The sequence below is a fragment of the Elephas maximus genome, chromosome 10, assembly GCF_024166365.1.
Source record: "Elephas maximus indicus isolate mEleMax1 chromosome 10, mEleMax1 primary haplotype, whole genome shotgun sequence".
NCBI classification, from domain to species: domain Eukaryota; kingdom Metazoa; phylum Chordata; class Mammalia; order Proboscidea; family Elephantidae; genus Elephas; species Elephas maximus.
The window spans coordinates 47,946,493-47,972,333 of NC_064828.1; the positions used below are offsets into that span (position 1 = coordinate 47,946,493).

Consider the following 25,841-nt stretch of genomic DNA (forward strand, 5'->3'; position numbering starts at 1 on the left):
TGTTTTTCACCAGTGCCTTCAGAGCAGCTTGGACTTCTTCCTTCAGTACCATTAGTTCCTGATCATATGCCACGTTTTGGAATGGTTGAATATTGACTAATTCCTTTCGATATAATGACTCTGTGTATTCCTTCCATCTTCTTTTGATGCTTCCTGCTCCGTTTAATATTTTCCCCATGGAATCCTTCACTATTCCAACTAGAGGCTTGAATTTTTCTTCAGTTCTTTTAGCTTGAGAAACGCCGAGCATGTTCTTCCCTTTTGGTTTTCCACCTCCGGCTCTTTGCACATGTCATTATAATACTTTACTTTGTCTTCTCGAGAGGCCCTTTGAAATCTTCAGTTCTTTTACTTCCTCAATTCTTCCTTTTGCTTTAGCTGACTGACGTTTGAGAGCAAGTTTCAGAGTCTCTCTGACATCCATCTTGGACTTTTCTTTCTTTCCTGTCTTTTCCGTGACCTCTTGCTTTTTTCATGGATGATGTCCTTGATGTCATTCCACAACTCGTCTGGTCTTCGGTCACTAGTGTTCGATGCGTCAAATTTATTCTGGAGATGGTCTCTAAATTCAGGTGTGATATACTCAAGGTCATATTTTGGCTCTCGTGGACTTGCTCTGATTTTCTTCAGTTTCAGCTTGAACTTGCATATGAGCAATTGATGGTCTGTTCCACAGTCGGCCCCTGGCCTTGTTCTGACTGATGATATTGAGCTTTTCCATGGTCTCTTTCCACAGATGTAGTCAATTTGATTTCTGTGTGTTCCATCTGGAAACCCTGGTGGCGTAGTGGTTAAGTGCTACAGCTGTTAACCAAGAGGCTGGCAGTTCAAATCCACCAGGCACTCATTGGAAACTCTATGGGGCAATTCTACTCTGTCCTATAGGGTCGCTATGAGTTGGAATCGACTCGACGGCAGTGGGTGGGTCTTTCCACGGATGTAGTCAATTTGATTTCTGTGTGTTCCATCTGGCGAAGTCCATGTGTATAGTCACCATTTATGTTGGTGAAAGAAGGTATTTGCAATGAATAAGTTGTTGGTCTTGCAAAATTCTATCATTCGATCTCCGGCACTGTTTCTATCACCAAGGCCACATTTTCCAACTACTGATCCTTTTTCTTTGTTTCCAACTTTTGCATTCCAATCACCAGTAATTATCAATGGATCTTGACTGCATGTTCGATCAATTTCAGGCTGCAGCAGCTGATAAAAATCTTCTATTTCTTCACCTTTGGCCCTACCGGTTGGTGTGTAAATTAGAATAATAGTCGTATTAACTGGTTTTCCTTGCAGGCGTATGGATATTATCCTATCACTGACAGCATTGTACTTCAGGATAGATCTCGAAACGTTCTTTTTGAAGCTGAACACAACACCATTTCTCTTCAGGTTGTCATTCCCAGCATAGCAGTCTGTATGATTGCCCGATTCAAAATGGCCAATACCAGTCCATTTCAGCTCACTAATGCCTAGCATATCGTTGTTTATGCGTTCCATTTCATTTCTGATGATTTCCAATTTTCCTAGATTCATACTTCGTACATTCTGTGTTCCTATTACTAATGGATGTTTGCAGCTGTTTCTTCTCATTTTGAGTCATGCCACATCAGCAAATGAAGGTCCCGAAAGCTTTACTCCATCCACGTCATTAAAGTCAACTCTACTTTGAGGAGGCAGCTCTTCCCCAGTCATCTTTTGAGTGCCTTCCAACCTGGGGGGCTCATCTTTCAGCACTATATCAGACAATGTTCCGCTGCTATTCATAAGGTTTTCACTGGCTAATGCTTTTGAGAAGTAGACTGCCGGGTCCTTCTTCCTAGTCTGTCTTAGTCTGGAAGCTCAGCTGAAACCTGTCCTCCATGGTGACCCTGCTGGTATCTGAATACCAGTGGCATAGCTTCCAGCATCAAGGCAACACACAAGCCCCCATAGTACGACAAACTGACAGACACGTATATACCCAAGACAAATAAAAACATATATCCACACAAAAATATGTCCATAAACGTTTATAGTAGCATTTTTTATAATAGGCAAACGGTGGAAACCACCAAATGTCCATTAACTGATGAATGGATAAGCAAAATATGGTTTATCCATACATGGAATGATAATCCATTGTGCAACCACTCTCGCCCTCCTTTTCTGAGTTGTACCTCTCCCATTAACACAAATTCACCTCCCCCTAAGGTTTCAAGCAAATTTTTCAAGTTGATGTTGTCAATCTGATCCCACATGTTGTTCCTGTTAGGTGCTATCGAGTCAGTTCCGCCTTACAGAGACCTGATGTACAAAAGAAGTAAACACTGCCCAGTCTGCACCATCCTCACAATCGTTGTTATGCTTGAGTCCATCTTTGCAGCCACTGTGCCAATCCTTCTAGTAGAGGGTCTTCTTCTTTTTTGCTGACCTTCACTTTACCAAGCATGAAGTCTTTCTCTAGGGACTGATAACAAGTCCAAAGTAAGTGAGACACAGTCTCGCCATCCTCGTTTCTAAGGAGCATTCTGGCTATACCTCTCTTCTGAGACAGATTTGTTCGTTCTTCTGGCAGTCCATGGTATATTCAATATTCTTCACCAACGCCATAATTTAAAGTCGTCAGTTGGTCTTTGGTCTTCCTTATTCATTGTCCAGCTTTGGCCAGGCGGACCTTAGTCCTCAAAGTGACATCTTTAAAGAGATCCTTTGCAACAGATTTGCCCAAAGCAATATGTCATTTGATTTCCTGACTGCTGCTTCCAGGAGCATTGATTATGGATCCGAGTAAAATGAAATCCTTGACAGCTTCAACATTTTCTCTATTTATCAAGATGTTGCTTATTGGTCAAGTTGTGAGGGTTTTTGTTTTCTTTATGTTGAGGTGTTCCATACTGATATCTGCAGTCTTTGGTCTTCATCAGTAAGTGCTTCAAGTCTTCTTGACTTTCGGCAAGCAAAGTTGGTAGAATGACTCTGTGTATTCCTTCCATCTTCTTTTGATGCTTTCTCTGTTGTTCAATATTTTGTCCATAGAATCCTTCAATATTGCTACTCGAGGCCTGGATTTTTTTCTTCAGTTCTTTCAGTTTGAGAAATGCTGTGTTCTTCCACTTTGGTTTTTCAGCTCTCCAGGTCTTTGCACATTTCATTATAATACTTTGTCTTCTCCAGCCACCCTTTGGAATCTTCTGTGCAGCTCCATTTCTTCCATTCTCTTAACAACTATTTATTCAAGAGCAAGTTTCAGAGTCTCTTTTGACATCCATATTGGTCTTTTCTTTCTTTCCTGATTTTTTAAAAACCTTCTACTTTCTTCCTGTCTGATGTCCTTGATGTCATTCCATAACTCGTCTGGTCTTCGCCCGTTATTGGGCAATGTGTCAAATTTATTCTTGAGATGGTCTCTAAATTCAGTGGGATATACTCAAGATTGTACTTTGGCTTTCGTGGACTTGTTTTAATTTTCTTCAGCTTCAACTCAAACTTGCAAATCAGCAAGGGATGGTTTGCTCTGCAGTTGGCCCCTGGCCTTGCTCTGACTTAAGATATTAGAGTTTTTCCATTGTCTCTTCATACAAATGTAGTCGATTTGATTCCTGCGTATTCCCTCTAGTGAGATCCATGTGTATAGCTGCCGCTTACATTATCAAAAAAAGGTATTTGCATCAAAGAAGTTGCTGGTCTTGCAAAACTCTATCATGAGATCTCTGGAGTCGTTTCTATCACCAAAGCCATATTTTCCAATTACCAGTACTTCTTCTTTGTTTTCAACTTTTTCATTCCAATCACCAGTAATTATCAATGCACCTAGGCTGCATGTTTAATCAATTTCAGACTGCAAAGTTGGTAAAAATCTTCAATTTCTTCATCTTTGGGCTTAGGGGTTGATACATTCATTTGAATAATAGTCATATTAATTGGTCTTCCTTGTAGGCATATGGATATTATCCTATCTCTGAGAGTGTTGTACTTCAGGATAGATTCTGAAATGTTCTTTTTGACAATGAAATGCAATGTGATTCCTCTTCAATTTGTCATCCTGGCATAGCAGACCTATGACTGTCTGATTCAAAATGGCCAAGATCAGTCCATTTCAGCTCACTAATGCCTAGGATATCAATGTTTATGTAATCCATTTCATTTTTGATGATTTCCAATTTTTCTGGATTCATACTTCGTACTTTCCAAGTTCCTATTATTAATGGATGTTTGCAGCTATTTCTTCTCATATTGAGTAGTGCCTCATCAGCAAATGAAGGTCCTGAAAGCCTGACTCCATCCATGTCATTAAGGTCAACTCTACTTTTCTACTTTGAGGGGGCAGCTCTTGCCCAGTTGTATTTTGAGTGCCTTCCAACCTGAGGGGCTCATCTTCTGGTACTATATCAGACAATGTTCCATTGCTACTCATAAGGTTTTCACTGGCTAATTTTTTCAGAAGTAGACTGCCAGGTCCTTCTTCCTAGTTTGCTTTAGTCTGGAAGCTCAAGCTGCAACCTGTCCACCATAGGTGGCCCTGATGGTATTTGAAATACTGGTGGCATAGCTTCCAGCATCACAGCAACATGCAAGCCACCACAGTACAACAAATGGACAGATGTGTGGGGTTGAGGGTGCTAGATACGGTATTTTAAAAACTATTGACAGTGGTTGATCTTGCTGACAGAATGGTTAAGTAAAGTCAGAAGTGGACTGATCCACTGTGGAAAAAGGAAAAGCAAAATAGGGGAGACCACAGAAGTATCAAAACAGCAGGTGCGTAAGATGTGAAAGGGTAAGAAATATGGATGTTAAGGAGGTGTGGATTTCAGATCTCAGAAATACAGGCATTCTCAACAATGATGATATCCAAAATGTTGCTTTACTAATGTATCTCTACACTGCCAAAAAGCACCTCTTGATAAATTTTATTTTTATGAGTTTAGTAAGAAAAGTAAAGCATATACATAGTTTGACCTTACGGGAAATTTGGTTAAGTAATATTTTTTAATTTCTATTACTAGTTTCCCTGGTAATCTTGTTCAGATACATTAAGAACTTAGAAGTCATTAAAATGATATAAAATTTATTGTACGTCATAACCTACATGGAAAAGGATATACATCCAAGAGCTTAAAGAAAAACCAGATTATATAGAGATCCATTCATCTGATAGAGAACTGTATCCATCTTCTTCATCCCATCAACAATTTTAGTTGGTATTAGCCTGTATTCACTAGTCATTTCACTTGGGACCTCTTAGATTAATATAAATACCAGTCTTAGATTAATCAAAAATAGTATATTTGAAATGCCTAAATATGGGAAAACCAAAGGATATTTTACAAGTTCAGTAAGTTTTCTGCGATTTAAAAAAATGATCTTGAAATGCACAAAAAGGTATAAACTATTCAAAGACACCAAATATTTTAATGTAGTCCTATCTTTTTCTAAAAAAATTAATTTATTATTTCTAAGGTATAAATAAAATTTAGTTTCTTCTGAAAAAGTTATAATTCAACAATACAGTATTATTTACATATAAACAGAAATAATTGATAGTTGCTAGTTTTTTTTTTTTTAGTTATAAATACCGAGATTTTTCAACAACTTACCACTGCCTTGAATCCAAGTTCCTAAGTTCTCTAAGTAGTTTTTCATTTTTCTTCAGGAGATGAAAGCTCCTCCTAAACAGAGAGATTTATAAACATTTTCATCACCTTTGCAGTGAATGACATGACAGTCCCGGAAATACTTTCCACTCTACTCATGCAACTCTTACACTTTTCTTGCCTTTTCATACTTCTAACACAAAGAAGAACAGATCCTAAAAAAAATGTAAAGAATATATGTCATTATTTCTACCCAGGCCCTTATACATTTCTGCTAGTGGATTGTATCGTATTTATTGGCCACTTCAATTTTTCCTTGCAGATGCTATTTCTCAAACTCACATCCAGAGTGATGGTAAAAGTGCATGTAGGTTCCTTCTTAAGAGCTTCATACTAATATGTGAGACAGTTGTTCCTTATGAGAAATAAAACGCTCACAACTCTAATCATACCAAGAAAGCAAGTGAAATCCAGGTGGAATTTACCTTCTTTGTTTTATCTGTAATATTTTACATTTGGAAATAATGTATACATTTTACCAAATCTGTTCTATAGGGGCTAAATATGTACAAATTATGTTAATTAAATCAATGCTTGGCTGTGGTAAAATGTAGTTTCCCACCTTTAATTTTTCTTAAGAGTTGACAAATGAACCCTCTACACAAGAGTAGAATGCATTTATACTATAACCCAGTTGGCAATTACCTGTATTTGGACATACCATAAGGCAAACTGCATCCCTGATATAAGATGGCTTTCCCATAAGGCAGAGAATAGTGCCTTCTAATAAATGGAAGGGTTTAAATTAAGTAATATTATAAACACTAAGCATGCAAGTAAAACTCCACTTCAATGATTTAAATACATTTGAATCACTTTAAGATTGATTCATCCAATAATATCTGATCTCCCTTCCTACTATAAATTGAATAAAACATTACATTAAGTAATGCTTCTTCCACCACTTCTCTATAGCTTTTTTATCATAGAAATTTCAAAATAAATGTATATTAATAATGTTTTACATTAGTATACAGTTTTACTATTATTCTTGTTAGTGTACATTTAGATCATGTACATTAATTCTTATCACCATGTGAATCAGGAATTATTCTCCTGTTTGCAGACTGCAGCCTAAGGCTCAGAGGTTAAGTGACTCTCTCATAGGTCTTCTGATTTAAGTCCAGTGCTCTTCGTTTAACTCCTACCTTACTTACTTAAATGCTTTGTGTGTTTAAGTTTCTAATGAGGCTTTGTGGCATGCGTAAGAAAACAAAATAGTAAAACAAACAAACAAAAGCACCAGACTCTTCTCTCGATTTGATCCTGAATCTTGAGTTAATTCCTGATTCAAACCAGAAACGATCGTATTGCTGTTGGTCCAATAAAAAAAATTTTTTTAGGCTTACATGAAGGTTGGAAAATTAAGAAGGCTTTCAATCAGATGAGCTATAATTTCTGCGTTAGACAGTTCTATTAGTCATCCTGAAAACGTTAAGTTACTTTACTGGCTGGATTCACCTCCTTTTTTTCCCCATAATACTGAAATAACTCAGTGCTAAAAAAAAAAATCTGACTACTGGTCAAAGAATCAATTGACAGATAAAACTCAGTGAAGAAAAGAACCGAGACTAAAATGCTTGATAAAAAATGACTAAGACTATTGCAAAAAATATATATATATTTTCCTTTATCCTTACCTTTTGTCCCAGGAATTCATTCCCAATATACTAAGAAGCAATCTGCAATAATAAAATGCTGACTGAGGCTTCTGAGGTGTTGGTTCATCTTGTTCCACAGCTTTCATGTTTAAGTCACTGAAGTATTTCTCAACAAATTCTTTTTCCTCTGTATGTTGCTTAAGGATAGCGTTAATAACATCATTTTCCTGTTTTTCAGAAATGCACACAGGTTGTGGAGCAGGAATGTTAAGTGAGATTCCAGTTCTTTGTAAGCACTCGGGGCTGGTAACTCCTAAATACTGCAAGAGCTCATCAAGAACATCTTCTTCATCTCTTATTGTATCCCAGGTTGGTACAGTTTCTCTAAATCCTCTTTTAAACTGGAGGGACAGTCCATCTTTTTCTGTTATATCTTCTAAGCATTCATTAGATGTAGGAGGCTCTTCTGGCTTCTCATGGTGAGACGATGAAAGTATGAAAGATGTAGGTTCTGACAAACCAGTTATAGGAGGTGGTCCATACAGGATGGCAGAGTCCCATGAATATTTTCCAGAGAGATCACGTACTATGATTCTGACATTTGAATTGGCTGATGCAAGGCCAGCAGACAGTCCTCCTCCAGGCATACTCTCCTCTGATCTGATCTGGATACAGGACACTAAGGTCGTATTGTTCAACACAAAGAACTGGATATTCGGACTCTCAAAGAGCTCTGGAGAAAGTTCAGGACTTTCACTGTAATGATTGTCATGGTTTTCACATACCTGACTTGTTAACATAGCAGGACCACCACTCATTGGATAATGGCCCAAGTGATTTACCAGGTGTGTAATAACAGTTCGAGCTGCTACAGAGATTAATCCCTGTTGCATTTGAGTTTTCACTGGAAATAAAAAAAATATAAATGAGTGAGAATACTGCTGCTTCCTGGGAAGTCATACACAATGAAATATTAGACAAAAAAGGGGGATTTCATCACATTGTCAAAACCACATTCAAGTTTTGAGTAAAGACTAATATTTTCAATTTAGATTCTATACTATAGGAATGACAGCATAAAATAAGAGAACCATTCTTTGATGAAGTTTTATTTTATAAGAAAGCCCTTTCTGAAAATTTTGCTTATGAATCCATAATTTAAACTAAAGCTTTTGAATGTAGATTACAGCTTTAAAAAAGGATCAAAAGTATTATCAGTCATTTGAAATCACTAAACATGCAAATTAAAAAGCTAATGCAATTAACCCATCTGATAAGTTTCTTGTATCAGCGGTAGAGTTCAGATTCAGAGATGTAGTTTACAGTATGCTTTAAATGTCATTTAATTCTGGCTTTCATTGATGACGTGAAAGTATTTCAGAGAAAAGTCATTGTCCACTAAACTTCAGAAGTCAGGATCAATTTAAACAGTGAATAAATGAATGTATCCAGTATATGGCAAGAAAACTTTATTTTAAGGTGAAAATATTTTATTGGCCTGGTTTTGTATTATAGTTTTCTATGGTAATCTTTTGGATCAGTCTGAGAAGTTAGTTATATGCAAGAAACATTTTTTTCCTTCCTTCATTAATTACATTAGAGAAGGCAAACAGGTAAGGAACATGTACACTTGAGTAAACTTTTTTTAATCACAGAAAACAGTAAAAAGAAAAAAACCTCAAAGAATTTAGTATTAGGAGTTCTGGAAAGTCAAGATCTCTAATGTTAAGATCCAAAGGAGGAAAAAAAGGGAGGGTAGGGTAGGAGGAAGACGGGGAACATGACAGAAGAGGAGAGAAAAGGCAGGAGGGTGCAAGTGGAGATAGAAAATGACTTATCATAGCCCACTAGCCAAAGCCCACCAGTATGATTCTAGAAGGGTTTATGTGGAAGCCAGTACTGAGTTGTACAATTCAGTGGGGACAATTCAGTGATGCATATTTTGATACTTTTTATCCAGGAGATGGGAGGAGTGTTGTCGCTGGAAAGAAGCACTAGTCACTCATGTTAGAAGAGGATATTCAGTTGTGTGTCTATGTTTACAGTGTCCCTGTCTAGTTAGTTTCAGAGATGATTACAGAGTGATCATGTCCCTGTATTGTTCTATCACGGTAACAGAGTGGCTTTGAGTATGGTTTATATTCTCTGAAAGTTATTCAGTTGAGAACATTATCACTTAGCTGCTGGAATAAATATGGATTTGACAGAATAAATATAAAATTGAGAATATCCTGATGATCAAAGTATTATTTATGTTCAATAAATTTCCCAATTTTAAGTTACGAATTTTATTAATTGTATACAATTTGTAACCACCACCATAATCAAGATATAAAAAAGTTCCCTACCAAGAGAGGATAAATTTTACTTTATGTAAATTATATCTTAATAAAACAGACTTAAATAAAAAAAGAGAAGGTTAGCTTGCGCACTGCTGGTATGATAAAAAGAGACAAAAAAGAAGGTGATGTTACATTTTGAAGGCTATAGCCCCCGGGATCCAGCACTTATACCCCTGGGTAGATCCAGAGAGTCACCAACCAACCAGGTGCTATGCCATTAATACCAAATAACATCTTCTGCATTACTCCAAGTATAAAAAAAAGAACTGTTTTCTTTAGCCTTTGGTTGATTTTGAAATGCTATGAAATATTGACATTTTAATCTTCTACCCACAGGGTTGCTATGAGTCGGAATCGACTCCACGGCACTGGGTTTGGTTTGTTGTTTTGGCACTGTTATCAATTGATGCCCTAACCTGAAGATGCCCACATACATGTAAATATGAACATTTCTCAGTTTACGCAAAAAGTTCCAGTTATATTGAGCTGCTCTTTAATTATGTTTTATGGCTAGTTCTGGAAATCAGTTATTAGACACTAGGTGACAACATTAAATGATTAGCTTTAATCAATCCTTTTTCAAGACCATAAGCAAAGTAAAAAGATACGTGTCACTGGATGACAAGAAACAGAAGGGTGGTTTGAATCTAGTGTTTACTTTCCCTTTTCTAATTATAACTTAGAATGTAATAAATGTTCATGCTATGCAGTACGAAGGATCACTTTTGTGCGGCCTTTCTAGCCATGGTCTTGTAACTCCCACCTAAGTGACTGGGTGGGACCGTGTGATAGGGTGATTGCGGCCCACCAAGGGGACTGGTCAGTTTTGTCATCCTGCTGGGCTTGAAATAAGCCACCCAAAAGGCAGGGAAGAGAAGACCCCACCGCCACCAAGGAATAACAGCCAGAAGCCAGAATGTCCTTTGGACCCGGGACCCTGTGCTGAGAAGGGAGACAGGGAGAGCTGTAACACTGAAGGCAGCATCACCCCGCAGCAGAGATCCGGCAGCAGGAGATGGCACAGTAGGCTTTCCAGTCCACGGAGAGAGAAAGCTGAGTGTCTTTGGGCTGAGGCAGAGGGCCAGAGACGTGTGCCTACAAGCACGGCTAGAAGAGGCTGTCCTGATAGAAGAACTGTATCCTGAGTGTTCCTGAATCTGAACTGTAGCCTGTTACTTCCCTAATAAACCTCATAATTTTAAGTATGGTCTGTGAGTTCTGTGTGGCCATTGCAATTAATTATTGAACCCAGCAGAGAAGTAGAGAGTGCCGCGGGAGGGACGGTTAGTGTCAGAATTGGTAAAAACGGTGGATAACGGAGGCGTGACCTCCACCTCAAGGAATCAGCCTTGGGCTGTGGATCTTGATTCTCCTTTCTCCTTGTGAAGTTAGAGGAGGCCAGACATTGCCCTCATGTCATTTCTACACACTGCAAGGGGCTTCACAGATAATCTAGCCAGTACTCCTCATTTTGTACATAAGGACAAGTGAGTTAACAGTAGTAAAGTGATTTGCCCATCAGGAGATTTTATACTAGGGCTGGTCTTTTGCTTCCCAGCTCAGTGTTATTTGAACATGTACCAGATTTTTAATTTTCATACTTTTCTCTTTTGTTAAACACCATGTTTTTCTTTTGGCAAATCAGTGTGATATATGGAAACAATGAATTCAAGATTTTTTTTCTGTGTACAGTAAATTCAAAAAAAGTGTTGTTGTTGTTAGGTGCCGTCAAGTTGGTTCCGACTCATAGCGACCCTATATACAACACAACGAAACACTGCCCCGTCCATCCTTACAATCATCGTTATGCTTGAGCTCACTGTTGCAGCCACTGTGTCAATCCACCTCTTTGAGGGTCTTCCTCTTTTCCGCTGACCCTGTACTCTGCCAAGCATAATGTCCTTCTCCAGGGACTGATCCCTCCTGACAACATGTCCAAAGTATGTAAGATGCAGTCTTGCCACCCTTGCCTCTAAGGAGCATTCTGGCTGTACTTCTTCTAAGACAGATTTGTTTGTTCTTTTGGCAGTCCATGGTATACTCAATATTCTTCGCCAACACCACAATTCAAAGGCGTCAATTCTTCTTCGGTCTTCCTTATTCACTGTCTAGCTTTCACATGCATATATGATGCAACTGAGAATACCATGGCTTGGGTCAGGTGCACCTTAGCCTTCAGGGTGACATCTTTGCTCTTCAACACTTTGAAGAGGTTCTTTGGAGCAGATTTACCCAACGCAATGCATCTTTTGATTTCCTGACTGCTGCTTCCGTGGCTGTTGATCGTGGATCCAAGTAAAATGAAATTACTTAGCATAAATTACTAAATGACCAGAATCAATGAAAAATCCTATCTAATTAAGATTAAATCACATTTTAAATGGTACAAAAATTTACAATTTAAAGATATTTTTGAGGTAGAAAAAAAAATTCCCTTTTTTTTTTTTTCCTTCCTCTTGATGGAAACCCTGGTGGCGTAGTGGTTAAGTGCTACAGCTGCTAAGCAAAAGGTCAGCTGTTCGAATCCAGCAGGCATTCCTTGGAAACTCTATGGGGCAGTTCTACTCTGTCCTATAGGGTCATGATGAGTCAGAATTGACTTGATTGTAGTGGGTTTGGTTTTGGTTTGGTTTCTTCAGTAATATACTTAAAAAGGTAACTCAGGCCGAGCAGTGGATCTTTTCTTATATTACATACAAGTTTACCGTATGAAGAAGGGGGAGAGTATGATTTAATAGAAACAGTTTGCAAAAAAAAGTTTCCAACTTTGTTTCTGGCTTGCTCTGTGATAATGGACAAATCACATAAAACTCCTTGAACTCCACTTGTCTCTAAGAATAACATACACTTTGAAAAGGTGAATTAAAATTATATACAAACCTGGACAGAAGTAATCTAAATTATCTAATTTTGAAAGCATTATAAGTAGCATAGGTCTTACAAGTTCCTTTTTCAAACTTGCTTATATATTAACTAAAAGAATGAGTCAGCTTTTTCCCTAAAACATAAACCTTCGGTTTATGGTTTGAAGATTTTCTCAGAGCGATAGATTTGAGGCTCTTCCAGTCTCAATAGGTCCACTAAGTCTGGATTCTGTAAAAATTTGAAATTCTGCTCCACAATTTTTACCCTTTTGATCAGGACTCAGCTACTGATTGCTTGATCAGAACATTTAGCACCATCTAGTTCTTCTGGTCTCATGTCTAAGAAGGCAGTAGTTCATGGAAGCAGTTAGATCTGCAGTCCAGTTTCTTCTCTGCTTCCTAGATTTCCTTTTTCCTCTGCTGCTCCAGGAGAACAGAGACCAATTGTTATATCCTGGATAGCCGCATGCAAGATTTTAAGACTCCAGGCACTACTTACCGAACTAGGCGGTGGAACAATAATTCTAAAAACAGTATTACGGCAATGAGCTGGACAGAATGAAGCATGACCCTTTGCCTTTGAACCAACACAACTAATCCCATGAGGCATTTGGATGTATTTAAGAAGCATCAGCAAGTTAAGTAGCATCAGCAACTCTTTTCTTTTTTTGGTTGTTATAATTATTGTAAAATTATATATAATACAATATTTGCCATTTTGTCCTTTTTCTGGTGTAGTAAGTCTAGGTCAACGGTAGTGAAACAGTGTGAGTGGGGAATGGTGACGAGGCGTGAAGAATGTAACCAATGTCATTGAATTGTTCAGGTAGAAACTAATGAATGGGTATATGTTTTGCTGTGTATATTTCCACCAAAATTAAAATAAAAAGAAGGAAAAAATATTTCAAGGGTAAATTTTTAGGAAAAAAAATAAATGAAATATTTAAAACTCAAAAACATAAGACTCCAAGCCCAGGTACTGGTCCATCCTACACATTCTCTCCTAAAGGAAGAAACAGTGGGAATGAAGTTTAAATGAGCTTCTTTAGCAAATTTGTTGTAATTATTAATACAGAGAATACTTAAAAAACATAAATTTAGATTTGAGATATAGTTAAAGCATTTTCTTTTCTAAGTTGCTTCTCTAAATTTATATACAGGAATAAAAATCTCTCAATTGCAAATTGGGCAATTAGATTTATTTTTGAGCTACAAACTATAGACCATACATATCTCTCTCCTACTTAATCTGCTTAGATTTAAGAAGACATATGAAACTCTAATTTAGAAATTCAAAATGAAATGCTAAAATAAGAAGCCTTGTAAGAAAATGCAAAATGAAGATATCGATGCTTCTAAGGCTCTGTGTAACAAGCATTCATTTAAATAAGTCTATTCAGGGTTGTCTTTTCAGATTGTCAGATTAAACAAACCCTACAGCATTTGCAGCAAACCCATAATTACAGATGATTATGGGATACAAAAGCAGCAAGGCATAAAAAGCTGCTGCAATTCACTGCACTATAATAGAGCATGCAGAGGAAGTTAATTTTGGCAAATGCTTTAAATATTAGCTTTGCATAATCTGTGTAGGTGAAACTATAATTAGGACAAAATGAATCCTTTGGAGCCTCCTTTCACTCTGACCCTGCAAATGATAACTTTTTGCTAGTAAGACTACTGCCATTTGTCAAAAAGCCAACTTTAGTACCTTGCTTTATTCTTTAGTAAATTTAATAATTGTAGCTGCTCCTGCCAATAGTTTTCAAATCAGAACTTGTTCAATCCAATACTGAGCTTATTAGGAACACACCATGTTTAGAATTCTTTGGCCAAAAAAGTACTTGAAGATGATGAAGCATGCCTTAGACAAGGGCACAATGATTAGTCATTTTTGCCACATTAAAAAACAAAAACAAAACCACAGCACAGTAGTCACTACGAACTACATAATCACCTGCTGTTAGCTCACAGCTGTTTCTAAAAGGTTCTGTATTTATCTGGTCCTTATACCTTTAAGGAAGTCTAAAGGGAACAACTTAACTACATTTAGAGAAGAGCATTACACAAAGTATGTGGTACCGATATTAAACTCATATATTTCTTTTTTTTCTTTGCTTCTTTTACAGTGACTGTTTAATATGGGTAAAATAAATTTTGTATGAAATACACTAAAACTTCCTTTTACATAAGTAAATTCCATTGCATTAAGAAATATTCTATACTGTATTTAACCAAAATCTGACCATTTTATACCGCTAAAAAATGCAAAAAGCAACTAATCTTTTTACATTATTTTATTTTTAAGTAAAATAAACCCTCTATTTTATTATGCCAAATCTAAAGAGATAATTAATAAGCTGCCTGTATCAGTTATTGTCTAAATTCTTTTGCTATTCTGTATTTTACTACATATCTCTATTATATCTGAACTATAATTTAAATGCTATATTCTTATTTCACTTGTACATTTGTGTTCTAGGCAAACTATTTCCAACTGTGGTCAACACCAAACTCTAGTTCCACACTTCCCTGACCTCTTAACTTCATATCTTTACTTGCATCCTAAGACACACGGTCAGGTAAACAAGTACAAGGTAAGACATAGTTCGTTCTCCATTATTCCTACACATGGCTTCAAATCATACCTCAAAAGAACCCAAGCAAAAATGCTGTCTTGAAGAAAATTCATTTTACCTTCTGTTACTGGTTGGAGTTTAGAAGACCGTTCTGAATCAGGAGAGTGTAGAGGTTCAGGCTCTTTCAGACTTTCCAAATGCATGAAAGGATCATAATCTACTGATGCCAAGTCAGAGAGACTTATCGGAAAATACCTTGGATTGCTAAAACATTGAGCTCCATAAACACACCCATGTAAAACCTGAAAATATAGTAGGGAGAGAAACATACCAAGTTTCTTTTTAAATATGAATAAACGTCTACAGAGAAAAAAAAAGTCAACTGGTAACAGTAGAGCTTAGCAAAAATTTTTAATATTTTATAACTTAGCTCTACGAAGTAAAATTTAATACACCTTAAAAAGAAGAATGGGTAAATTTAACTAATGATTATCTATTCAACCAAGGCCTGACTCCTCTAAAAACTGAAATAACAGTGTCTAATAGGAAATTCTTTTTAATTACTCTTAAGTACCTTAAGTAATGTAAGACAAATCTACATTCTTAAAAATATCTAAGCTCTAAAACAATGAAAATGTAATACTAAGAAATGTTTTTTCTTTAGGTTTAAAAAAACCCTTCGTTACTTAATAAATAAATCATAAAGCAAGAAAATTTACCTTATAAATGCAATTGAGAACAGATTTTTCTGTTTTATCATTTTCTGCTCCTGTAGTATGGATAGGTTGGAGTAGTGTCTTTAGAGGTAAGGCCATGATCCAGTCCAAAAGGCACAGAAGTAAGGACACTACCAACTATAACAAAAAAAAGTATGTCCATTATAACTATAAACTCTTAAAACAAGAGCTTCTTACTAAAGTAAAAATTTACCTTTTTTTCTTTGGTTTCCAAAATTCATTTTAGGAATCATTAGCCTTACGTTCCAATATTAACATTTACCCAGACCTAACTGATTTAAGAGTTGTATATGAACAATGGGACTTCGGACCAACATGGTGGCTTAGTCAGACACACCATGCTATCCCTCCACAGCAAAGGCCTGAGGAAGCAAGTGAAACAGATACAGATGACAAGCCTGGAACCCTGAGCATTAAATGAAAGGATAAGGAACTAGACTGAACATTGACTGGAAGAAGAAACTGACTGAAAACAATGAATGAGAAGACAGAACAGAGGGGGCCCTGCCAGCCGGTCTGGCACAGCGTGGCCATCTTGAGACAAACATAGCAGCAGTCTCGGTGAGGAGCACAGCCGGCAACTGCACAGAATCTCCCAACAGGACACAGAGTAAGTGACTGTGTAGATATACGAGGAGTGAAATAAGGTCCCGGTTAGCCAACAGGGAAACTCCAGGCACCCTTGTCCAGTGACAGGAGTATGTTCTCCATTCCCCCACCCTCCTGTTGATTAGTGGCACAAACTCCCCCATCACAGCCCTGACCACTGGTGAATAAGGTACGAGCCTCCCCTCTTTCCTCTACCCAGCCCTAACCACCCCCCCCACCACTCCAACTGCCACCCTCCCCCAGCCCAAAAACCCCACTGAGCGTTCACCCTGCCCATCCTGCCTGCTGACCCAGCTGAGCTCCCATCCACCTCTTCTCGTCTGGTGAGAGGTGGCAGCAGTGAGCAATCGCACATGCACTGCTTACTACTCTCTTCCCCCGCCTGGTGAGAGGCGGAGGCGACACAGCTGTTCACCCACCCACCCACCTGCCGCTCACCTCCCTTCCCCGCCACCTGGCGAAGGGTGGCAACTGTGCACACATACATACCTGTGGCCCGTACCTTACTTGGTCTGGTGAGAGGTGGTCGCAGGATAACCACACGCACGTATGGCCACCGCTCCCTCCCCACTTTTCTTTCTCCCCACCAGGACAGAGACAGCAGCAGCATGACCTCACGTGTACCTGCCTGCCACTCCCTCCCTCCGTTCACCCTCTTCCCCCTCGGCCCAACAAGAGGCAGCAAGCGCATGACTGCACACACAACAGCCTGCCACTCGTACCCCCCACCTCAGTGCAAGAGGCAGCAGGAACGCAACTGTGCACCCACCCATCCGCCATGCACCTCCCCCACCTAGTGGAAGGCGGTGACTGTGCCCCCACTAGCCAGTCACACTGACCACACCTGCTGCCGCACACACTCATGGAGTGCCACTGCCTGCTTTTGTACCACTGGACCAAGGACAGATGGCAGCCAGTGTCCATCAAACATGCCCTCAACCGCCCCAACAAGACCAGCGAACAGAGACCTAAGCTCATACACCCAGCCATTACCCCATCGACCCGGAGACAGGTGGCAAGTGCTCTAGTGCAATCAGAGTAGCGACTACAGTAGCACGCTCGTCCTGCCTACCTGGACACATCAAAACAAAACCTAACAAAAAAGCAGCACACAGCAAACATAAAATAAATAAATATAATAACACCCTAATATCTCAGAAACAACAGACAATATAAAATCACGTAAAGAAACAGGTCATGATGGCTCCAGTAAATGACCAAAATATAGAGCGAGGAAACCTCTCTGGGGAAGAAATGGTAATGGAACTACCTACTAAGGAATTCAAAAGACACACATAGGGCTGTCCAAGAAATCAACAAAAACAATGACAAAATCAAGGGAAACATAGATGAAACTCTAGAACAACTCAGGAAAACAATATAAGAACAAAATGACAAAATAGACAATTAGAAAACTCAGAAAAACAGCAACTAGAAATCCAGAAGCTTATAACTAAAATTTCAGAATATATAGTGCATTGGAAGGACAAAGGATTAGAATTTAATCAATGGAAAACAGAATCAGCAAAATAGAGGACAAATCCCTTGATACCAATCTGTTAGAAGAACAAACACACAAAAAAATGAAGAAAGCCTAAGAGTTATGTGGGGCACTACCAAGAGGAATAATTTCCATGTGATTGGAATTCCAGAACAGTAGGAGACACACACACACACACACAAAAAGCACGAAAAAATTTTTTGAAGATTTGCTGGCAGAAAATTTGCCTAATATCATGAAAGAAGAAGAGATATCCATCTAAGAAGCACAACAAGCCCCAAATAGTAAAGACCTGAAAAGAAAACCACTAAGACATATTATAATCAAACTTTCCAAAACCAAAGACAAAGAAAGAAACGTGAGAAGAGCTCAAGAAAAACGAAATGTTACCTACAAAGGGGAACCAGTAAGACTAAGATTTGATTTCTCAGTAGAAAACAGGCAGGCAAGCCAAGAAGGCAATGGGATGATATATATAAAACACTGAAAGAAAAATTGCCAACCAAGAAATATATATCCTGCAAAACTGTCACTCAAATATGATGGTGAAATCAGGACAATTCCAGATAAATGGAAATTGAGGGAATTTGTAAAAACCAGACCAACTTTACAAGAAATACTAAAGGAAGTCCTTCAGATAAAGAACAATGTCAGACAACAACCTGATATTAAGACACACAACATTATTCAGAAACCAACCCAGATAAAAAATTTTCAAAAATAAAATAAAACCACAAGACTGAAAATAGGAAACCAGAGATGTCAATTCATAAATGATGACATCTTCAAAACAAAAAGAATGAATAAATGGTGTTGTTACAGAACTTCCATATGGAGAGGAAGTTAAGGTCGTATCAGCAAAGAACAGACTGTTTTAAACGTAGGAAGACAAAAGTAAATTTCAGGGTAACCATAAAGAAAATTAATAAACCTTCTCAAGAAAATAAAAAAGAAGAAATCCATAAAGACTCTGTAAAAACAGAATCAACAGCAATGAAAGAAACGAAAATTTATAAACAAAAAGAACTCAGCACAGAAAAAGTATATGAAACAAAGAAATCATCAGCACCACGAACAAACAAAAAAGCACAACAAAATAACAGCAGTAAATGTATACCTATTGATAACTATAGGATCACTATGAGTCGGAATCGACTTGACGGCAGTGGGTTTGGTTTGTTTTATCGATAACTATACTGAATGTGAATGGACTAAACACACCAGTCAGAGGGAGAAAATGGCAGGATGGATAAGAAAACATGACCATTCAATATGTTGCCTACAAGAGACACGCTTTAGACACAAAGATAAAAATAAGCTAAAAATCAAAGGATGGAAAAAATACATCAAAGCAAATCGTAACCAAGAAAAGCAGGAGTGGCAATATTAATCTCTGATGATACAGGCTTTAAGGAAAAAAATTAGCATAAGAGACAAGGAAACACATATAATGACTAAACAATCAATCCAATAAGAGGACAAAACCATAATAAATATCTACACACCCAAAGAAAGAGCTCCAAAATACATAAAACAAACTTTAACATAATTGAAAAGAAAAACAACTCCACAGTAAGAGTAGAAGACTTTAATGCACCATTTTTGATGAAGGACAGGACAACTATAAAGAAACTCAAGTGCTCACTTTGGCAGCACATATACTAAAATTGGAATGATACAGAGAAGATTAGCATGGCCCCAGTGCAAGGATGACACTCAAATTCATGAAGCATTCCATATTTTTGTGTGTGTGTAAGTTTTTGTATGAGAAACTGACTTGAACTGTAAACTTTCACTTAAACCACATTAAAAAAAAAGAAACTCAAAAAAGATATAGAAGATCTAAACACACAATCCACCATAGGCATATACAAAACACTCCACCCAACAACAGCACAGTACACGTTCTTTTCCCGTGCACACGGATCATTCTCCAGAATGGAACATATGTTAGGCCACAAAGCAAGCCTCGATAAATTAAAAAACACTGATATACAAAGCATCTTCTCAGATCACAATGCTATAAAATTACAAACCAGTAACAGGAAAAACAAGAAAAAAATCAAATACATGGAAACCAGATAACACCCTACTTAAATACCACACGGTAAGAGAAGAAATAAAAAACTCCTAGTATCTATGAGAATGAAAACACAACATACCAAAATCTTGGGGACACAGCAAATACAGTTAGTGCTCAGAGGTCAGTTCATGGCAATAAATGCAGACATCAAAAAGGAAGAGTCAAAATCAACACCTTAACCCTACAACTTCAGTAAGTAGAAAAAGCGCAGCAAAAAAGAAAAAAAAGCCCAGTCACCAGAAGAAAGGAAATAATAGAGATTACAACAGAAATAAATGAAACAGAAAGACTCAACCAGATTAGAAGTCTGTTCTTTGAAAGGATTAATAAAACTGACAAACCACTGGCCAAATTGACAAAGGAAAAGAAGGAGAAGATGCAAATAACACAAATAGGAAATGAGATGGGTGATGTTACAACAGAACCAAATGAAATAAAAAGAATAATAACAGAATACTATTAAGAACTGTATTACAACAAATTAAAAAACCTAGGAAGAAATGGACAAATTTCTAGAAACACACTACCTAAACTAACACGAACTGAGGTAGAAACTTAGAACAGGCCCATAACAAACGAAGAAAATTGAAGAGGTTGCTAAAAAAAAAAAGGCCCAGCAAAAAAGAGCCCTGGCCAAGACGGCTTCACTGGAGAATTCTACCACGCATTTGGAGAAGAGCCGACAATTCTACTCAAACTATTCCAGAACACAGAAAAGGCTGGAATATCCCCAAATTCATTCTATGAAGCAAGCATAACCCTGATACCAAACCCAAGCAAAGATACCACTAAAAAAAGAAAATTATAGACCAGTATCCCTTCATGAACATAGACACAAAAATTCTTAACAAAATGTAGCCAACAGATTCCAACACTATGTCAAAAACATCATGAGCAAGTGGGATTCACACCAGGTATGCAAGGATGCAAAGATGGTTCAACATTAGAAAATCAATCAACGTAATATACCACATTAATAAAATAAAGTAAAAGGACCACATATAGATCATATCAATTGATGCAGAAAAGGCATTTGAAAAAATCCAACACCCATTCCTGATAAAAGCTCTCAGCAAAATAGGAACAGAAATGAAATTCCTCAACATAATTAACGGTATACGTACGAAACCAACGGCCAACATTATTCTCTATGGAGAGAGACTGGAAGCACTCACTTTTGATAACAAGAACGGGACAGGATAACAACAGAATACTATGGATGTATTCAGGATGGTCTTTATCACCCACTCTTATTCAATATCATAAGGGAAGTCCTAGCCAGAGTAATAAGACAGGAAAGGGAAATAAAAGGCATCCAAATTGGTAAGGAAGAGGTAAAACTACCCTATTTGCAGATGATATAATCCTATACACAGAAAATTCCAGAGAGTCTACAAGAAAGCTACTGAAACTACTAAAAGGATTCAGCAAAGTGGCAGGGTATAAGACCAACAAGGAAAAATCAGATTCCTCTACACTAACAAAGAGAGCTCCAAAAAGGAAATCAGGAAAACAATACCATTTACAAAGCTCCCAAAAGATAAAATACTTAGGAATAAACCTATCAGGGATGTAAAAGACTTATACAAAGAAAACTACGAAATACTACTGCGAGAAACCAAAAGAGACCTACATAAATGGAAGAACACACCATGCTCATAGACAGGAAGATGTAACATTGTAAAAATGTCAACACTACTCAAACCCCTCTATAGATACAATGCAATCCCGATTCAGATTCCATCAACATTCTTTAGAGAGATGGAAACACTAATCACCGACTTTATATGGAAAGGAAAAAGAAACCAGATAAGTGAAGCACTACTGAAGAAGAGGAACAAACTAGGAGGCCTCACACTTCCCAGTCTCAGAACCTATTATATAACCATGGCAGTCAAAACAGCCTGGTACTGGTATAATGATAGACACATAGATCATTGAAACAGAACTGAGAACCCCATAGAAAATCCACCCACATATGGGCATCTGATCTTCGACAAACAGCCAAAATCCATTAAATGGGGAAGAGAAAGTCTCTTCAACAAATGGTAAAGTAACAACTGGATATCTATTTGCAGAAAAATTAAACAGGATTCACACATCACACCATATATAAAAAGTAACTCAAAATGGATCAAAGACCTAAACGTAAAACCTGAAACTATAAAGATCATGAAAGAAAAAACAGGGGTAAACATGGGGGTCCTAATTTATGGCATAAATAGATAATATCAAGCATAACTAAAATGGACAAACAGCAGAAGATAAACTAAACGACTGGGGCTTCCTAAAAATTAAACACTTATGTCCATCAAAAGACCTCTCCAAAACAGTAAAGTGTACCTACACACTGGGAAAAAAAATTTGGCAATAACCTATCTGCCAAAGGACTAATCTCTAAAAGTTATAGAAAACTTCAACACCTCAACAACAAAAATACAAACAATTCAATTAAAAATTGGTCAAAGCACATGAGCAGACACTTCACCAAAGAAGATATTCAGGCGGCCAACAGATACATGAGGAAATGCTAGCCATCATTAGCCTTTAGAGAAATGCAAATCAAACGAGATACCACCTCATCCCAACAATGTTGGCACTAATCCACAAAGCACAAAATAATAAACACTGGAGAGGTTACAAGGAGACTGGGACTCTAATGCACTGCTGGTGGGAATGTAAAATAGTACAACCACTTTGGAAAATGGTGCTTCCTTAAAGAGCTAGAAATAGAAATACCATGCGATCCAGCAATCTCACTCTTAAGAATACATTCTAGAGGGGGCCAAGATGGCGGACTAGGTGGACGCTACCGCGGATCCCTCTTTCAACAAAGACTCGGAAAAACAAGTGTATCGATCACATATATAACAATCTACGAACTCTGAACAACAAACACAGACTTAGAGATGGAGAACAAACAAATACGGGCAGACAGCGATCGTTTTCAGAACTAAGAGCCAGCGTACCAGGCAGGTGACCTTCGGAGCCCGGGCTGGGGCAGAGGCAGGGGGGCAGACGGCACAGACAAGGGGCCCAGCCCTACCTCCCCCCCAACGAACCCATCCCGGGAGGAAGTCTAGCTGGTTGGCGCGGGCGGCGTAGTGGCGCAGCTGGTGGGAGGAACACCCGGGAGGCAGTGACTGATCTTGGAGCGGGGAGAGCAGTGTCCCAGCCGGCGAGCCGTCCCGCCGGGAGTTTGGCGGGAGGCGGGCAAGGCGCGAGCATGGGGATCACCTATATTTCCCTAAAGCGACCCCAGGGGGAGCGCCCAGATGTTCGTGAGGGCCACGTCCACCCAGATCGCGCGAGCGGTGCGGCGCACCGGAGGGAGAAATCCCCGGAAGTGACTGGTCTCGGAGCGGGGAAAGCAGCGTCCCAGCCGGGGAGCCGTCCCGCTGGGATCTTCGCGAGAGCGGGCGGGGTGTGAGCGCATTCCCCTGAATAGACCCTGGGGGCGAGCCCAGCTGTTCATGAGGGCCACGCACACTCAGTTCGCGCAAGCGGTGCGGCGCACCGGAAGGAGAAATCCCCGGGAGGAAGTGACTGATCTTGGACTGGGGAGAGCAGCGTCCCAGCTGGGGAGCCGTCCTGCTGGGATCTTGGCGAGAGCGGGCGGGGTGTGAGCGCATTCCCCTAAATAGACCCCGGAGGCGGGCCCAGCTGTTCGTGAGGGCCACGCCCACTCAGTTCGCGCCAGCGGTGCGGCGCACAGGAGGAAGAAATCCCCGGGAGGAAGTGACTGATCTTGCAGCAGGGAGAGTAGCGTCCCAGCCGGGGAGCCGTCCTGCCGGAATTCTGGCGGACGGGGGCGCAGCATGAACGCAGGGATCAGCTCTATATTCTGTGGTGCTACACGCCTAGCTTTCTGATCCCTCCCCCACCCTCCCCAGGCGGCTCCATTAACATCCGAATACCCTGAGCCAGAAGGAGAATTCAGATAGGGATCTGACTGCATTTTTTTTTAGCTGATTACCTGGAAAATCTAGTTTCCCAGTGATGGTTCGGAGACAGCAGTCCATATCAAACCACATAAAGAAACACACCATGACAGCTTCTCCAACCCCCCAAACAAAAGAATCAAAATCTTTCCCAAATGAAGATAAAATCCTGGAATTATCAGATACAGAATATAAAAAATTAATTTACAGAATGCTTAAAGATATCACAAATGAAATTAGGATAACTGCAGAAAAAGCCAAGGAACACACTGATAAAGCTGTTGAAGAACTCAAAAAGGTTATTCAAGAACATAGTGGAAAAATTAATAAGTTGCAAGAATCCATAGAGAGACAGCATGTAGAAATCCAAAAGATTAACAATAAAATTACAGAATTAGACAACGCAATAGAAAGTCAGAGGAGCAGACTCAAGCAATCAGAATGTAGACTGGGACTTCTGGAGGACCAGGGAATCAACTCCAACATAGCTGAAAAAAAATCAGATAAAAGAATTAAAAAAAATGAAGAAACCCTAAGAATCATGTGGGACTCTATCAAGAAGGATAACTTGTGAGTGATTGGAGTCCCAGAACAGGGAGGGGGGACAGAAAACACAGAGAAAATAGTTGAAGAACTCCTGACACAAAACTTCCCTGACATCATGAAAGACAAAAGGATATCTATCCAAGATGCTCATCGAACCCCATTTAAGATTGATCCAAAAAGAAAAACACCAAGACATGTTATCATCAAACTTGCCAAAACCAAAGACAAACAGAAAATTTTAAAAGCAGCCAGGGAGAAAAGAAAGGTTTCCTTCAAGGGAGAATCAATAAGAATAAGCTCAGACTACTCAGCAGAAACCATGCAAGCAAGAAGGGAATGGGACGACGTATACAGAGCACTGAAGGAGAAAAACTGCCAACCAAGGATCATATATCCAGCAAAACTCTCTCTGAAATATGAAGGAGAAATTAAGATATTTACAGATAAACACAAGTTTAGAGAATTTGCAAAAACTAAACCAAGACTGCAAGAAATGCTTAAGGAGATTGTTTGCCCTGATGACCAATAATATCAGGTACCAGCACAATACAAGGTCATAAAACAGAACATCCTGATATCAACGCAACTCGAATAGGGAAAGCACAAAAACAAAGATTAATTCTAAAAAATAAATAAACAAAATAATACACATAACAGGAAATCATGGTAATCAATAGATAAACGATCACAATAATCAAAAAGAGGGACTAAATATAGGAGGCACTGAACTGCCAGATGGAGAGTGATACAAGGTGATATAGAACGATACAAGTTAGGCTTTTACTTAGAAAAATAGGGGTAAATAATAAGGTAACCACAAAAGGGAATATCAATTCCATAACTCAAGAAAAACGTAACGACTCAACAAACATAAAGTTAAACATTATGAAAATGAGGATCTCACAATCTACTAAGAAAAACGTCTCAGCACAAAAAAGTATGTGGAAAAATGAAAAGGCTAACAACACACATGAAAAGGCATCAAAATGACAGCACTAAAAACTTATTTATCTATAATTACGCTGAATGTAAATGGACTAAATGCACCAATAAAGAGACAGAGAGTCACGGACTGGATAAAGAAACATGATCCATCTATATGCTGCCTACAAGAGACACACCTTAGACTTAGAGACACAAACAAACTAAAACTCAAAGGATGGAAAAAAATATATCAAGCAAATAATAAGCAAAAAAGAAGAGGAATAGCAATATTAATTTCTGACAAAATAGACTTTAGACTTAAATCCGCCACAAAGGATAAAGAAGGACACTATATAATGATAAAAGGGACAATTGATCAGGAAGATATAACCATATTAAATATTTACGCACCCAATGACAGGGCTGCAATTTAAGATACATAAATCAAATTTTAACAGAATTGAAAAGCGAAATAGACACC

At 38.5% G+C, this 25,841-nt stretch overlaps 1 protein-coding gene and 1 non-coding gene across 9 annotated transcripts in view; one reads left to right on the forward strand and one right to left on the reverse strand.

Moving 5' to 3' along the window:
• RALGAPA1 (Ral GTPase activating protein catalytic subunit alpha 1) overlaps nt 1-25,841 on the reverse strand; it is a 259,309-nt gene that overhangs the window by 62,284 nt on the left and 171,184 nt on the right. For all 8 annotated transcript variants that reach the window (XM_049899503.1, XM_049899496.1, XM_049899501.1 and 5 more), the window contains 4 exons: nt 15,739-15,873; nt 15,138-15,321; nt 7,274-8,138; nt 5,577-5,648 (listed from right to left, as the gene is read on the reverse strand). In XM_049899503.1, the coding sequence (XP_049755460.1) occupies nt 5,577-5,648; nt 7,274-8,138; nt 15,138-15,321; nt 15,739-15,873 (1,256 nt within the window). The remainder of the gene's footprint in view (nt 1-5,576; nt 5,649-7,273; nt 8,139-15,137; nt 15,322-15,738; nt 15,874-25,841) is intronic.
• LOC126084891 (U6 spliceosomal RNA) lies at nt 19,504-19,610 on the forward strand. Its single transcript, XR_007519122.1, has one exon. It is a non-coding gene; the product is annotated as a U6 spliceosomal RNA (small nuclear RNA).